Raw genomic sequence first — 15,597 nt, forward strand, 5'->3', positions numbered from 1 at the left:
AGGCATTATATGTAAGGGGCATTATGGTATTTGGCATCATGTGTAATGGGCACTACGGTGCGTAATTACACCATTGTTATATCTTGCCAACTGTCACTGACTATCTCCCTGCCACCCTCTCAGGGCCGGCGTTACCCACTCAGCAGCTACTGCAAAGCAGGGAGGCGCCATGCTGAAAAGGCGCTGTCTCCCTTCCTGCTCTGCTAAAGCTGCCTCAGCCCTCACTGTCACTGCTTCCTGCACGCCGCCCATTTTGCGAGCGGCAGTATAAAGATTTGCTCCCTGCACCAGGAGTGCACAAAGCCTGAATGCCACCCACAGTGCCTGTCTGACAGTAGGCAGCAGTATGGAGAAGCTGAGCAGCTCCCTGCACCGCACACACACTGTCCTCCTGCGATCTGCCCCCTCTTCCTCACGGACAATTGCGATGAGGCATGTAGCGCTGTCTGTGAATGCCTGGATGACATGTCATGTCCGGATCCGCCCCCTACCCATTGCTCCCTGCGCCTGTCAGCTGTCAATCAAATGACGAACAGGCAGCAGCGCCACCTCCCCTTCCTTCCCTCTTCTCAGTGTGCTGTGCCAGTGCCACTGCCAGTCCTCAACACTCCGGCCCCTCTTCTTCCATCTGCTCTTTCTCTCCCCTCCTTTCCCCCTCAGTCATGAGAGGGGTGTAATGGCGTCCTGCCTATGCAGATAGAAGAGGAGAGACTGCACAACAGTTAAACAGCAAAAGAACGGTGAGTCTTTTATTATACATGTTTATAACAAATTTTTTAATAATTGTAGATTTTTTTAATATTAATTTAGACACTTTTTAAAATAATGGGCTGGGTTATGTGCCTAAAGGTGGCCATACACGCTGCAACAGCAGCGTGCGATACGATATGTGCTCCCGCGGGCATCGCATAGCACAGTACAAAAAGTATGTGCTACACATACTTTTTGTACTGCTTTTGGATCGCATCGCACACACATTGCATGCATTCCATACATTTTGCGGACACAGCACTGAGATGGTGTATGCATACATGTACATGCACCCAAGATCCTCCATAGGATCGCATGTTGAATACGCTCCCACAATCGGTCTGCAGCTTGTTGTAATGGCAATGTGAAAGGGCGCAAAATTTATGGTTTGCAGGAGGGCGCCGGACACCCTAGCACCAGCCCTGCACCCTCTACCTCTGCTGGCACCCACTGCCTCTCCCTGACCCCTTTTTCTGTGTAGCATTTTATAAACTTGGATGGAGAGGGGCCCAAAAAAACATATTTTTGCACCTGGGCCCAACACTTTCTAGTTCCGCCTCTGCATGAGACCCACCCGTCTGCTCACTTTGTAAAGTGCACCTTCCTGCACTGCCCTCTATCTTCCGTCTGTCAGTTGCACCTATAGCAGCTGAGAAGAGGAAGGTAGAGTTCCCCATGCAAAGCTGCTGCTGCTCCCAAGGAGACTGTCAGCACTATGTGGTGAAATGTGATAGCCTCCAGGAGCAGCAGCAGGACAGGAGGCTGTCACATGCCCCGGGATCCTCAGTGGCCTCAGGAACAGTGGGAGGTGGCCTCCTCCTCATGGTCATCCAGTGCCCGCAGATGCCCCTGTTTCCCGGTGCATATTTATTATTTTCTTTTTTTTTTTTTAAACAATTTTATTGTGCAAATACACGGATAAACAAGCTTTACAGACCTGCTGTTTTCACATAAAATCAATACAGCGAGTATCACAATTTGCCAAATTTTCTGTTTTTAACATAGTACAAGAAGAGAGTTGAGAAATAGAAAGAGGGGAAAGAATTGGGGAGGGAGGATCAAGAGAAGAACGAGTGAGGGGGGGGCTGGGTGGCGGGGGGGGGGGGAGGGGGGATGGCCTCCATTAACCTGGCTCAAACGGGGGTGGCACGTTTTGATGTGAAAGCCACGGGTCCCAGACCTTTTGAAAGGACTTAAATGAGTGGCGTAAAGTTGCAGTAATGTATTCCATCTTATATACATACCACACCCGTGTGAGAATTGCCTGTATTGGGGCTGGAGTGGGTTTTTTCCAATCAGCCGCAATTTGACATGTCATTGCCGACGATATATGTCTTAGTAGTTTGTGCTGATGTTGGGAAAGCTCGGGGGGCTTCAGTGGGAGGAGGAAGTATCTGGGGTCCCTCGGCACTGTAACTCCCAGAAGAGTTGAGATTAAGTCGATTACTTCTCTCCAAATGCCCGTGATTTGGGGGCAGGTCCACCAAATGTGGAGGAAGTCACCTTCAGCAGGGCAACCCCTCCAACATCTGTCCGAGACCTCAGGATATATCTTATGCAGCCTAGAGGGGACGTAGTACCAGCGATATAGCAGTTTATATGTATTTTCTTTGATTTTTACGCAGATGGAACTTGACGCTGCATTATCACGTATTTCCTCCCAGTCTTCCTCGTCCAGGGTGAGACCCAGGTCTCTTTCCCAAGCCTTTTCATGAGGATCCCGGGACGAGGCTGTGAAGGGATCTAGCAAGGAGTACAGTGCCGAGATTAACCCTTTAGATGAGTCACGCTTCCAACAAATGTATTCAACGGAGGATAGAGGCCTAGCAATTAATGTAGAAACTTCTTTGGCGTGAAAGTGGCGAATCTGGAGAAAATGGAAAAAATCTATATTTGGAATTGAAGTGCCTTCTCTGACTTCGGAGAACTGGGGGAAGGATGCTTTGTCCGATATGTCGTTTAAATAATAAATGCCCTCCTTAAGCCAGCTGGACAGGGAGGAGCATTCCAAGCCGGGGGGGAAAGCGGGGTTATGGAATAAAGGTATCAGTGGGGAGGGTGGTGGGGCCAAGTTATATGTTTTATTCAATCTATCCCAGACCGCTAGAGCACGAGACACCACCGGGTGCGACACTGTTGAGTGTGGACGTTTAGTTCTGGGTAACCACGGCAGGGAGGACAAAGTGTTCAGACCCAAGTCCCCTGCTTCTATGTTCACCCATACTTTGTTCGCACCCCAGGGGTTACACCACTGCACGGTCTGGGACAGCTGTGAGGCATAGTAATATCTCTTGAAATCTGGAATCCCCAGGCCACCTTGGCAGGAGGGCCTCTGCAGTAGTTTTAATCTAATACGGGGGCGTTTTTTGTCCCATATGAATTGTGATGATTGGTGTTGCAAGAATTTAAAAACATAAGTCGGGACATATATGGGCAGGGTCTGAAAGAGATACAACAGGCGTGGGAGGATATTCATTTTTATAGAATGTATTCTGCCTATCCAGGAGATTAAGTGGGAGGACCAGGTGGAAAGGTCCGACTTAATCATGTCTAGCAGTCTCGGGAAGTTAGCTTGAAAAAGTTGGTGGTAATGATGTGTTAGATAGATACCTAGATATTTCACTTTTTTTCTATTCCAGTTACAGGGTAGCATTTTTAACAGTTCTGTTTTAAGGGGTCCAGGCACATGAAAGTCAAGAACTTCGGTTTTATCAACATTTATTTTATAGTCAGAAAGGCGGGAGTATTGTTGAATCTCTGATAATAAATGGGGGATAGAGCTCATTGGATCGGTGAGGGTCAAGAGCACGTCGTCTGCATATAATGCTATTTTGTGCTCCGAGAAGCCTACTTTGACGCCATGGATAGACGTGTTATTGCGTATCCTCGCCGCCAGGGGCTCCATGACCAGGGCAAAAATTAATGGGGAAAGGGGGCAGCCTTGACGAGTGCCGTTGGTTATACTGAAGGGGTCTGACCTTGCCCCGTTTACAACTACCCGGGCGGAAGGTGTACGATATAGGGCTTTGACCCCCTCCAAGAAGGGCCCTGAGATGCCCATCTTTTCCAACACGGCGAAAGCGAAGGACCACGATATACGATCGAATGCCTTCTCCGCATCTAATGCTAGGAGCAAGGCCGGGTTTTTCTGCTTTTGGATTATATGAATAAGGTCAATCGCTCGCCTTGTGTTGTCCGACGCCTGGCGCCCCGGGATAAAACCCACCTGGTCCGGGTGGACAAGGAATTGGAGTAGGGGAGCCAGACGTCTGGCTAGAATTTTTGCATAAATCTTCAGGTCAATATTCAATAGTGAAATCGGCCTGTAGTTTGCACAGATTGTTGGGTCTCTGCCCGCTTTAGGAATCACCACTATATCCGCTAGGGCTGTCTCCGGGGGAAATGAGGCACCCTCCAGTATATTGTTGAACAGGGCCACTAAATGGGGGGATAGTTCTTTTGCAAACCGTTTATAATAAACGGCCGAAAACCCGTCTGGGCCGGGCGCTGCTGATGAGCGCATAGATCTGATCGCCGCTACCACTTCTTCCTCTGTAATCTTCCCACTTAAAGTGGCTAGTTGAGCCTCGGGGAGGAGCGGGAGGGGGGTGTCTGCAAGGTAGGAGATTGTCTCTTCGTTAACTAAGGTGGATGTGAGGGGGGGCCTTTTTAAGTTATATAGGGCGTTAAAGAAAAGTTGGAATTCTCTGGCTATTTCTGTCGGGTCGTATGTGCAGGATCCTAATGTTGGGGATTGTACTTTTTCAACTAACCTAGAAGCTTGTTGCCGTCTCAGTTTATTGGCTAGTAGAGTATCAGCTTTGTCTGCTTTGTCATAGAAGCGTTGCCCAAGCTTAAGAAGAATTTTTGCCGCCCGTTGAGATAAAAGTGTGTTCAGCTTGCCTCTGATCGTTTCTATTTGGGATAGCAGGCTGGAGGTAGGAGAACTTTTGTGCTGCTCCAGTAGGGTGGCCAACTGTGATTCTAAGGCATGTATCTGGGAGGCCCATTTTTTCCGTACAGAGGCAACCTTAGATATTAACACACCTCTAATTGTGGCTTTATGAGCCTCCCAAACAATGCCGGGGGATGTGTCTGACGTGGGGTTTTCTTTAAAATAGTTATTGATGGCAGTTTTGACCTCCTTCAGTGAGGAGGGATGTTCCAAGATGGAGTTGTCTAACCTCCATCTTCTGGCTCCCGGTGGCCGGTCGTAAAGGTCGAGATCTATGACGGTGCCGGCATGGTCTGTCCAGGAGAATGGTGCCATGCCCGTTCCCCTAACATGTGGAATAAGGGAGGAGGAGATAAGTAGCATGTCGATCCTCGAGTATTGCTGGTGGGGGGCCGAAAAATGAGTATAGTCTCTCGAGTGTGGGTATTTCAGGCGCCAAGAATCACATAGCCCGTAGTGTCTCATGGCGGCTACGAGAGTGCGTGTGGCTCTAGGGATATCTGTTGTGCGCGGGTGAGAAGCAGAGGGAGATTTGTCTAACTTAGGGTCTATAACAGTATTGAAATCACCGCCTATGATTGTATGACCCTGTGCAACTTTGTCAAGTCTCTTAAAGAAGTTGTCAAAAAATTGCGATTGATCCTGATTGGGTGCGTACAGGGAGACTAGGGTCACGGTCATGGTTCTAATCTTTCCTATCACTATGAGAAACCTGCCATCGGGGTCTGCAATTGTCTTGGTAGGAGTGAAAGGGACATCGCTGCGGACTAGGATGGCCACACCACGCTTTTTACAGTCTGCTGATGCGAAAAAGTTATTAGGAAACGAACGACCCTTCAGTTGAGGGTGGTTGCCTGTAAAGTGTGTTTCCTGCAAGAACACAATGGATGCCCTTTCCCTTCTACAAGCTTCTAGCAGAATAGTACGTTTCTTAGGGGAGTTTAGACCGTTAACGTTTATTGATATAATTTTTAGGGCCATGGTTGGGTGTATATGTTCAGCGCTATAGAGAAGCCCTGGGAGAGGAATGGAGGCCATCCCAAGGGTGGGGAGAAGGGGGGAAGGGGGCCAGGGGGGTGGGGGAGGGGGGGGGGAAGGGAAAAGAAGCCCCACAGATTGGGGACTGACTAAAGTGGAAAGAGTAAAGAAAGGCCCGTGAGGGCGGAATCCCTGGTGAAGAGGGTCCCCAAGGGGGACCGCTACAAAACACACTAAATCAACATACATTATGAACTTATGCATAGAGGGAGTTTTGGGGGGGGGGTGGTGAGACGGCGAGGTGGATCTGAGTTCAGGTCCGCCTAGGCCAGCATCGTCCCCTTAGGGGTAGTTCGTGGGCGCTGTAACGACCTTCAAACAATCTACAAATAACACTATAACTATAACAAACTCTGCCCTGGAAGGGGGCTTAAGGTAACAAACAAAATACACTCAACAACATGGAAAGATCTCACCCATAACGAGTCCGTTCAGTGAGAGCCTGAGTGACGCCGACAAGTAAGACAGTTCAGTTCAGTTAGGTTCTTTGTTTTCAACTCGAAGGCGGGATACCCTCGTCCATTCGGGTCGAGGGGGGGTCTGACGGCGAGATCTTGGAGGTGAGTCTGCTTCCACCAGGGGTGACGGAAGGAGATCCAACTTGGATAGCAGTTCTTGTCCATGGGCCAAGGTCTTGATGTTGTGTAGTGTGTTGTTAGCTGAGACGTGGAGCATGAACGGAAAGCCCCATCTATAGCGGATGTTGTGTTGGCGAAGAATTCTGGTTATTGGCTGGAGATCACGCCTTTTCTGGATAGTTGAGGGAGCCAGGTCCTGATAGATTTGCAGCTGCATCTCTTGAAATTGTATATGTTCGGTATCCCTGGTAGCCGTTAGAATTTTCTCCTTCGTCTGGTAGTAGTGAAAACGGATAATGACGTCCCTTGGAGGTTGGGGAGGGAGGGGTTTTGAGCGGAGAGCCCTATGAGCTCTGTCCAATAGGCAGTCTTCGTCTGAAAGATCTGGGATGATATGCTGGAACAGGGCTTTGAGGAAGGCCGGCATAGCTGACCCTTGAACGGATTCCGCTATGTTGCGGATGCGCAAGTTGTTGCGGCGGGACCGGTTTTCTTGGTCTTCCTGGCGCTCCTTGAGGGTTTCCAATTCTTCATGGAGTCTAAGAAGTTCTTTATCCATGCGTAGTTGGGATCGGCAGATGTCGTCTGTTTTGGACTCTAATGCGTCTGTTCTGCTGCCAAGGGCTGTTAAGTCAGTGCGGAATTCTGCAACCGCATTGGCCAATTCGTGCTTGAACGCATTTTGTACACCCTCGAGGAGCCCTGTCATTACCGCTTGGATGTGGGGATCAATAGCAGAGTCCGTTAGTTCTTGACGCGTAGGGGAATCTGCTAGCTGTGAGGGGCTAGGTGTATTCTTAGATTTGGCGCCAAAGAAGTTACCGGCTGCTTGTGGAGCTTTTTTGTTTTTATGCGACATTTTGAGTCAGAGTTAGGAGAGTAGGAAGGCAGTGACCTAAAGGCTATATTGGGGTCGCCCGGTTTGGGGAGCAGAATCGGGACGCTTAAAGAGTCGATGCTGGGGGACAGGTTTGGCCCAGGCGGGACCTCGTGCACACTCAGGATATCATAATAGATCCCTGCAGTCTGAGTGTAGTAGCGAAATTGATCGTCAGGAGGAGGAAAGAACTTTTCGGCTTTTCACTTGTTTGTTTCCCCACAACAGTTCTCGTGTAGCCACTCTTTATCTTTGTATTGATACCCTTATGGCGCAAGGCAGTTTTGGCTATATAGCCCCAGATGTACTGGTGCGGGGAGGATTAACTTTGCCTTTGTGTATAAACACAGGGTGAGGTTTTTATTGCTCCCAGTCGGGTCTGGTGCTGGGAGGGGTCTGGGGCCCTTTCTGAAGGGTTAGTGAGGAGGGTCAATACTCTCTATACTTGCCCGTTAGGTAGGGGGCAGAGGGGCCACTGCTCGTGGATGGTGCTGCCCTTGTGCTGTGGAGCTCCACTCAGTCCCGCACACCCCAGCCCGTATGGTGTCTGTGACTTGGGCTTAGAGGCTTGGAGTGAAGGGCCAGTAATAGACCTTGTAGTTACACACTATGTGTGTGTGTGTGGGGGGGAGGGGGCAGCGGGGCTACTGCTCCCCACCGTCGCTGTCCTTTGTGAGTTGTTTGCCCGACTGTCGCGTTTGCCACCTCCAATATGGCGGCCGCGAGTCGGGCTCTGTGGTCCTCCCTGTCCTTCCAGCAGTGATGCTGCCCTGTGAGTGAGTGCAGCTATGCAAGGGGAGCAGGGGGAGCCTTGCTAGTGGGGGTCAGCGGGTCCGCCGTATTCTGCGACGGCTGCTGGCTAGGCTTTGCCGCCCGCGCCGCCTCCAATATGGTGGCCGCGAGTCGGGCTCTGTGGTCTTCCCTGCCCTTCCAGCAGGGATGCTGTCTTGCGAATGAGTGCAGCTATGCAGGGGGAGCCGGGGGAGTCTTGCTGGAGGGGGTCAGTGGGTCCGCCGTATTCTGCGACGGCTGCTGGATAGGCCTCGCCGCCCGCGCCACCTCCAAAATTGCGGCCGCGGTAACGGCGTCGCTACTTTCGGCGGTTCCCCTTACCTCAGCGGCGGGGGTGCCGCTTCGTGGGCTGCCTGTGCTGGGCTGAGGGGGCTCCTCCGTGGGCTGCCGCTGGTAGGTCTGGCGTTGTGGGGGGTTCCTACGTCGCGTTCGTCCTCCCGACGAGCGGCTGGATAAATCGAGGCCCCGGCTCCTAGGGGGTACTAGGCCACAATCCGCAGGGACCTCGAAACGAGGTCCCCCGACTCCGCAGCCGTTCCCTCACCTCTCTCTGGTAGTCCCCGAGCTGATGGAAAACTCTGGGGGGATGGATGGGTCAGTGATGAACCAAAGACAAAGTTCAAAAGTCACAGATGGGCAACTGTGACATCAAAAAAGTATTTGTATTCTGATGTTATCAGTATTCTGATGTTACCAACCAAACTGAAAGAACATTATTTTTACAGGCACAAGAGAGGCATATAACAGAAGTCAGTATATTTTTATAGTCTACAGTAAAGTATAAAACAGCAAGTCACTACAATCTTTTTCTTTAAGTAATGTCTTGATTCTTAGGAGATATACAGGTAGATTTATTGTCATTCTGGTTTTTAGAGATCCTTGTCCTCCATTCATGAGTACATAGTAGTGTTCATTCTAGCATCCTCTATTTTTGAAAACCCATGCAGTTCCTCTTCCCTGCCTGGTGTGTCGCTGTCTGCTTTAGTGCTTCTAGCACAGTGTGGTATATATATCATCAATTATATGCAAACCAGACCTGTGCTAGAAACACCACGCTAGAAACACAGCAGACAGCGACACCCCAGGCAGGGAAGAGGAACTACATGGGTTTTCAAAGATAGCGAGTGCTAGAATGAACACTACATAGTATAGGTCTATTTTGTAAAGATGTATTTGTATCAATGCTGTTGAATGCACTGGCATTTAATTATTATTAATAATAATAATAATAATAATAATAATAATAATAATGATAATAATAATAAAATCATCCCTAAAGACAATTGTGCACCTGCTCAATTTGCACCATCTTTTCAATGTCTTCTGATATCTCTTCATCAATCATGTTTGGAGGTTCTAGTTTCTGTCTAATTGGAGTGTTATCAGGTAGGGTGGATGCTGAACCATTTTGTATTATGGTGGATGTTTCCTCGTTATCTCTGGCTTTTTGCTTCTCCACTGAATGGGCTTTAGATGCCCCAGTACCCATTTTCAATGTAGTTCTTTACGTGAAGAAAAACAGTGTAGGTTGTGTATAATAGCGTTCAAAACCTGAAAGACATTTGAAATACAGAAATGACTTCTAAGCACAATAATTTCCAGCTGCAAATGTTCTGAAATCTTGCATGGTCACTCGCTTTTCTAAGATACTATGTCAAATGGCTTGTAGTGATTACCGTATGCTATTTATATTCAATTGTCATTACAAATAAACTGATATGCCATGGCAAAACTGTGGATTGGAAGTGAGGTTATAATGAGTGGCGAAAATATATTGATTTTCTCATAACAACTTGATCATACACCCCTATAATTTGTCTTCATAGAATTTACTCTTTAAACTGCCACATAGCAGGATATTACTTTGCTAGCTCTGAAAACCTCCTTACAAATATATTTAAATAAAATACATTGAAGAACAAAAAGGAGCCCCAAATGCTGGATATACTGATTTGTTGCCATTTTATTCTAGATTGTCTGCACACTATACTGTACTGCTCATGAAGTATGTTTACAAGTGCTACATATCTAGACATAGACAGAAAGTAGAAGACTTGCATAGTCTGGCAACTCTTGATTCTCTGTCATTACAGGACTAAAGGAGGTTGAGGACATGATGTACAGAAACTACATTTGTGGAGTAGAGTGCCTGATTCAGAGGTGGATGCAATCTTGATATTCAAGTAGTTGGCAAATGTTTTTTTTTTCTGGTGCACTTGCATCGGAGTCACACTGCGTATGTGCTATGCTAGAGTGCGATCTTAGTGTGGACCCACCCAGAAAGATTAATTGGGAGTTCTTGTGTTTGTCAATGAGGGGAAATGGGGATGGGGGTGGTTACAAAAATAAACACATATTGTGAAAACAGAAGCTGCGGCACTAGGATATATTCTCAGATCTGCTGCATACAATGATGCAGTGGTGACAAAATTTGCATTTGACTATGGATCAGACCCTGGCTCACATGATGTTGGACTAATTGCCAGTGTAAACTTGTTGCAAGAAAAACTGATGTCCCACATACCCAGTAAACCCCCAAATCCACTAAAACCAGAGGCAGAGAAAGCTACTGTAGCTCTCTTGTGAAACAGTGATACAGATGCACTTTACAGAACCGATAGCCCAACATATGGGTATGGAATAACTCTCTGACAGTTGCGATTCCAATGGATGTTTCTCCGACATTGAAATCCCGACTGTTAGGAGCCTGATAGGGGGGCGACTGCATTCAAACCCCCTTGCAGTCTCGCTGCAGTCATCACGCTGCAGGCTCGGTGTCAAGCTGCGCTCGCCACCTATTCTATTCTCCCTCTATGGGGGTCTTGGATCCCATGAGAGAAAACGGCCCATGTAAGTCAGGATTCAGACTGTCTGGCTCCTGACAGTTGGTATTCAAATGTTGGAGAAATGACCGCCAGAATCCTGACTGTCGGTGCATCATCTGGCACCCCAACAAATACCCTGGTTTGTCTCATGCCTATGTAGGTGAAGGGGGTACACTATCATGTTGTACTCACTAGCTGGTATACAGTTATGTCTTGACTCGTGTGGAGGATCTGGTAATAGGTGGAGATGGCCCTTCTGCCCAAGTGGGTTTAAATAGTAATGTGTCTAAGCAGTTATTTCGGTCTTGGGGTGAAAGGTGTATAATAACTGCGCTGGCATACTGTTCGGCTTGGTAAATGGCCAGTGTTTAAGAAGAAGGAAGTGTGTGTTTGTCTGCTAATATTTGTGCTATCAAGGGAACTGTTGATGTATTATTGATGAGGGCTTTCACATGTGAAATACCCTTTAGTCTCCAGGAGGTAAAAGAGTGTGTTGCCTGGCCATCTTGAAAGTCTGGGTTTGTGATGCGCAGTAAGAATAACGAATGATGGCTATGTAAGTTCTGTTTGTGTCTTGCATTGTGCCAGACAGTCCATGTTGTCATTAGAAGGTTTTTTTTAGTGAGGGTGTCTGGGATTTCTTGTTTATGACATTGCAGGAAGGAGAGTCCGTGTTGAGAGTCCGTGGCAAGAATGATTGGTCGATATCAGTATTGGTATGATTGGTTGTGGTATGTACCTAGTCTCTGATGTATCAAAATACCCTTGCTTGGTTATAAAGTTTTAAATTAGGAAGATTTACTCCTCCATTAGACATGGGCTGTGGAGTTTCAATAAACTTATTCGCGGTCGCTTATTTTGCCAGATAAACTTGTGGAATGTGGTATATATATATTTTTCATTACAGATTTTTCATCTGTTACAGTTCTCATCTTTTTTTTTTTTTTTTAATTCATTAATTTTTATTAAATTTTGCATATCAAATCAAATCAAACAACCCGCTCCCCCCACATATAAATCATAGGTAGTAAGAATAACAGACAAAATCACAAAGGGCCTTATTTTGGTTCATTCTTTCTGACAAAATCCTTCTTAGATGGACAAAACCATGTGCACTGCAGGGGGGGCAGTTGTAACATGTGCAGAGAGAATTAGATTTGGGTGAGTAATTTTGTTTCTGTGCAGGGAAAATACTGACTGCTTTATTTTTACACTGCAATATAGATTTCACTTTGAAGTAAAACCCCACCCAAATCTAATTCTCTCTGCACATGTTACATCTGCCCCACCTGCAGTGCACATGGTTTTGCCCATCTAAGAAGGATTTTGTCAGAAAGAATGAACCAAAATAAGGCCCTTAGTTTGGCATATACAACGTGGTGACGATTGTAAGAGGAGAGTTGAAGCAGGATGTCCTATATAATCACATTTCTCTAAAATAAAACCGGATATGTAGAAACCCGATGGCGCCTACTCGGGTAACGTTTGTAAGAGCATCACAGAGAAAAATTAAATAAAAAATTGTTCACACTTAAAATGTTCACAAAAAAGGGGCAAAATCACCATTCACTTACGTAATTTGTAATATAGTAGTAATATGGCAGTTAAAGTATAGTAGCTAAATAATTCTGTCCAACATTGTTATATTAAGTCAAATTAAACCTCCCCCCTCAAACGACCAAAACAAACCTCCCCTTTAACCCCCCACCCTGTACTACCCAGCCCCAACTGAGGTGTACCTGGATCCCTGAACTATGCCCCCACAACTAACTATGCTATACTATTCTAAGCTATATAACCTAATTATACCCCCCCTCCCCAATAATGAAGGCAGCAGCCTGTGGTCCCTAGCTAGACTGGTACCCACACATTCATCAGGATGGGCGCACTAACAACATAGCTAGACTATACCAAGCTAGACAACCCCTTCATCCCACCCACCCAGTTGAAGGATTACTGAAGTATGGACTGGATGGGGCAAAAAAAAAAAAATGTAAGGATCACATAACAATTGAGAGCAGTATATAACCCGTATCATGGATAGAATTAACTCTCCCGCAGAAAAAGGAAAAAATAAAAAAAATAAAAAGGGGAAAAGAAATGAAGGAAGAAAAAAGGAATGCGGCAGTTATAGCAAGTATTCTGTTCAATGACTGATATAATATACTGCACAAACATATCTGCACATAAAATGGACAACAACTATAATAGTATCAGAGGACCATATCAGAAACCCAATGTTGTGTAGGTAGGCTTCAACAAAATGTAGGGGGATATTAATCTGGCCAAGGTTCCTTGTCTTGAGAAGATGAAAGCAGGGTGTCGGACTTTTGCAGTGATATTCCAGGAGATGTCAAAGAACAACCAGCAGCCACACATATCAAATGTCGAAGTCCCAAGTCTACAGATGACCGCATAGGAGGAGTCATTGTTGGTATTGAAAACTTGCATATATCCGCAGGATCTGTATGCAATCGCATAGCAGGAGAACAATAAAAATGTATAGCATGCTTGGCTCGCACTGCAGATATTCCCGGGTTACAAAGGGTAGGAAATGTTCCCAGCTGCTGAGTTACAGGAGATGATGAGAGTGCAGGTTGAGAACAAGAGATAGTAGTATTTGAATTTTCCTCTATGTATCTCTCAGAGGCACATGCAGGAGGAGATATGGTCTCTGAGACTTCTTCCAGCGTTTCCAAAAGCCTCTGTGTAAAAGCATGGATAGCCTCAAGGAGCTGATGTAAAGAGGCATCCATGATGTAGCACTACGATGCAAACCCAAACAGTGGTTAGGAAGGAACCACTATATAAATCCTTTAAGTGCTGAGGTGCTGTGAACAAGGGCAAGGCACGATATATTTTCCCACAGGAAAGTGAGGCGCACTGTTGGGAGCAGGATATTCAAGAAGTAGTAAGGCAGTGGCTAGCACACTGCCACAAGCCTATATATAAAAATAAAAGCCCCCAATGCCACTCACCAATAGCTGTATTGGTCCCCTCAGGTGGCCCAGCAGGAATATATTGCACAGTAGTAGCAGACGCTAGGTCAGGCGTCTGTCAGGGCCCCAGGAGTGGTACAGGAAATGGCTCCCTGTGTCAGCCAGTCACCACAAGGGCGATGGAAGCCGCTCTCCCCGACCAGGGCACCGGCCGCAGCAATAGTCCACAGCAATCCGGCTCGCTGTTCCCTCACAGGAAAGGTGTAAGGCGAGGGAGGGAGACAAGATGGCGTGCGGGACCGCAGCACTCAACAGGCACAGCAGCACCGGGAGAACCCGCTGAAGGGCAGTCGCCAGCTCTGGGAGCGCAGGATAGTCACCAAGGGGTAAGCAAGAGGGTGTGAGGGCACCACATTGCCTGGGGCAGGAGATCAAATCAGGATATTCACGGAGCTCTCCCCAGGCACGTCTGCACCCAAGAGTGGCCAAGCCACGCCCCTCTTCATCTGTTACAGTTAGTGAGAGTGGCAGCATTTGCAGTGGATACAAAAGTTATGATATGTTATCATTTTTTTTAGTAGATAAATATGACCCAGATAAGAAAGCATGAGGTGTCTCCATTTTTCTAGTTCATCGAGGGCGGATTTTAGCATTTTAGTAATGTTAAGTCTGTATAGGTCTTGTATATATTTGGGGATATAGACTCCAAGATACTTTATTGCATTTGAGGACCATCGTATGTGACTGTCTCCTGCCCAGTGGTGATGGGTCTGTGGGCCCAGGTTTAACCCCTGAGACTTGTCCTGGTTAATGGAAAAGACCGAAACCATGCCATATTCCTCTTTTTGTGAATAATAGTTTCAAGAGTAGCATCAGTATAATAGTAGATCATCTGCGAATGCTACTACTGTAGTTTTGTGCAATCGCATTTGTATCCTCTTAAAAGTGGGTCATGATTGGAGAAGTCTTAGTAGGGGGTCCAATGCAATATTAAATAAGAGTGGAAAAAAAGGGTATCCCTGATGCGCCCTCCATGAAATTGCTATAGGGTGACAGCGCATCCCATTTTTTTTAATCAATGATGTGCTGGGGGAAGCATATAGATATTGGAATAACTGGATAAATTCACTACCAAATGCACAGATCTCAAATATCCGATGCAGGTGTTTCCAAGAGACTGTGTTGAACGCTTTCGCAGAATTGAGGCTGAGAAGCATCGTGGGTGGACCAGATTCACCAAGGGAGACTTTCATAACTGCAGCTAAAGCCGTACGGACCCCTTTCACCGAGTATCTGTCATGAATAAATCCAAGCTGGTGGGATATCAATATGGAAGGTAGAATAGTCTTAAGGCGATTAGCTATGATTTTAGGATTTACAGATCTTGATTGAGAGGGTTATAAGTCTGTAGGATACCAGCTCTAAATCTCTGTCTGGTTTAGGGAGTAGTATAGTGTGGGATTCTATAAAGTTGGGGAACGGGATTTGGTCTCTATGAATCTCTTTAAAAAAAATTGTTAAGATTGGAACTATGGGCCTTATTCTGGTTGAGTCGGATGACTCCGAATGCATACGGACGGCCGATGGTTGGTATTTGTGCATGTGCAGAGGCGTATCTGCGCATGTGCGAATGCCTCACAGTTCCGTGCAGAAAATGATTGTATGGAACCATCCAAACAGGGGGTGGAGAGGGGCGTGAAGGGCTGTTTGGGCTCATTACCATATGCGTACGCCCCGCGTTTCATGGGCGTGCCCATGAAAATGCTGGGCGTACGTATGGTAATCCGTCCGTGACGCACGTGTGGGGGGTGGACAGCTGACATAGCCGGATGCCAGCTGCCCG

The 15,597-nt window shown here is 46.9% G+C and overlaps 1 protein-coding gene across 4 annotated transcripts in view; it reads right to left on the reverse strand.

The window, feature by feature from the left end:
* The window catches only part of LOC146074532 (kinesin-like protein klp-3), an 84,223-nt gene that overhangs the window by 54,204 nt on the left and 14,422 nt on the right, over positions 1-15,597 (reverse strand). For all 4 annotated transcript variants that reach the window (XM_083182746.1, XM_083182744.1, XM_083182747.1 and 1 more), the window contains one exon: positions 9,282-9,541. In XM_083182746.1, the coding sequence (XP_083038872.1) occupies positions 9,282-9,479 (198 nt within the window). In that variant the 5' untranslated portion in view covers positions 9,480-9,541. The remainder of the gene's footprint in view (positions 1-9,281; positions 9,542-15,597) is intronic.

This window comes from Crinia signifera, chromosome 4 (assembly GCF_055691185.1).
Source record: "Crinia signifera chromosome 4, ASM5569118v1, whole genome shotgun sequence".
Taxonomy (NCBI): Eukaryota; Metazoa; Chordata; class Amphibia; order Anura; family Myobatrachidae; genus Crinia; species Crinia signifera.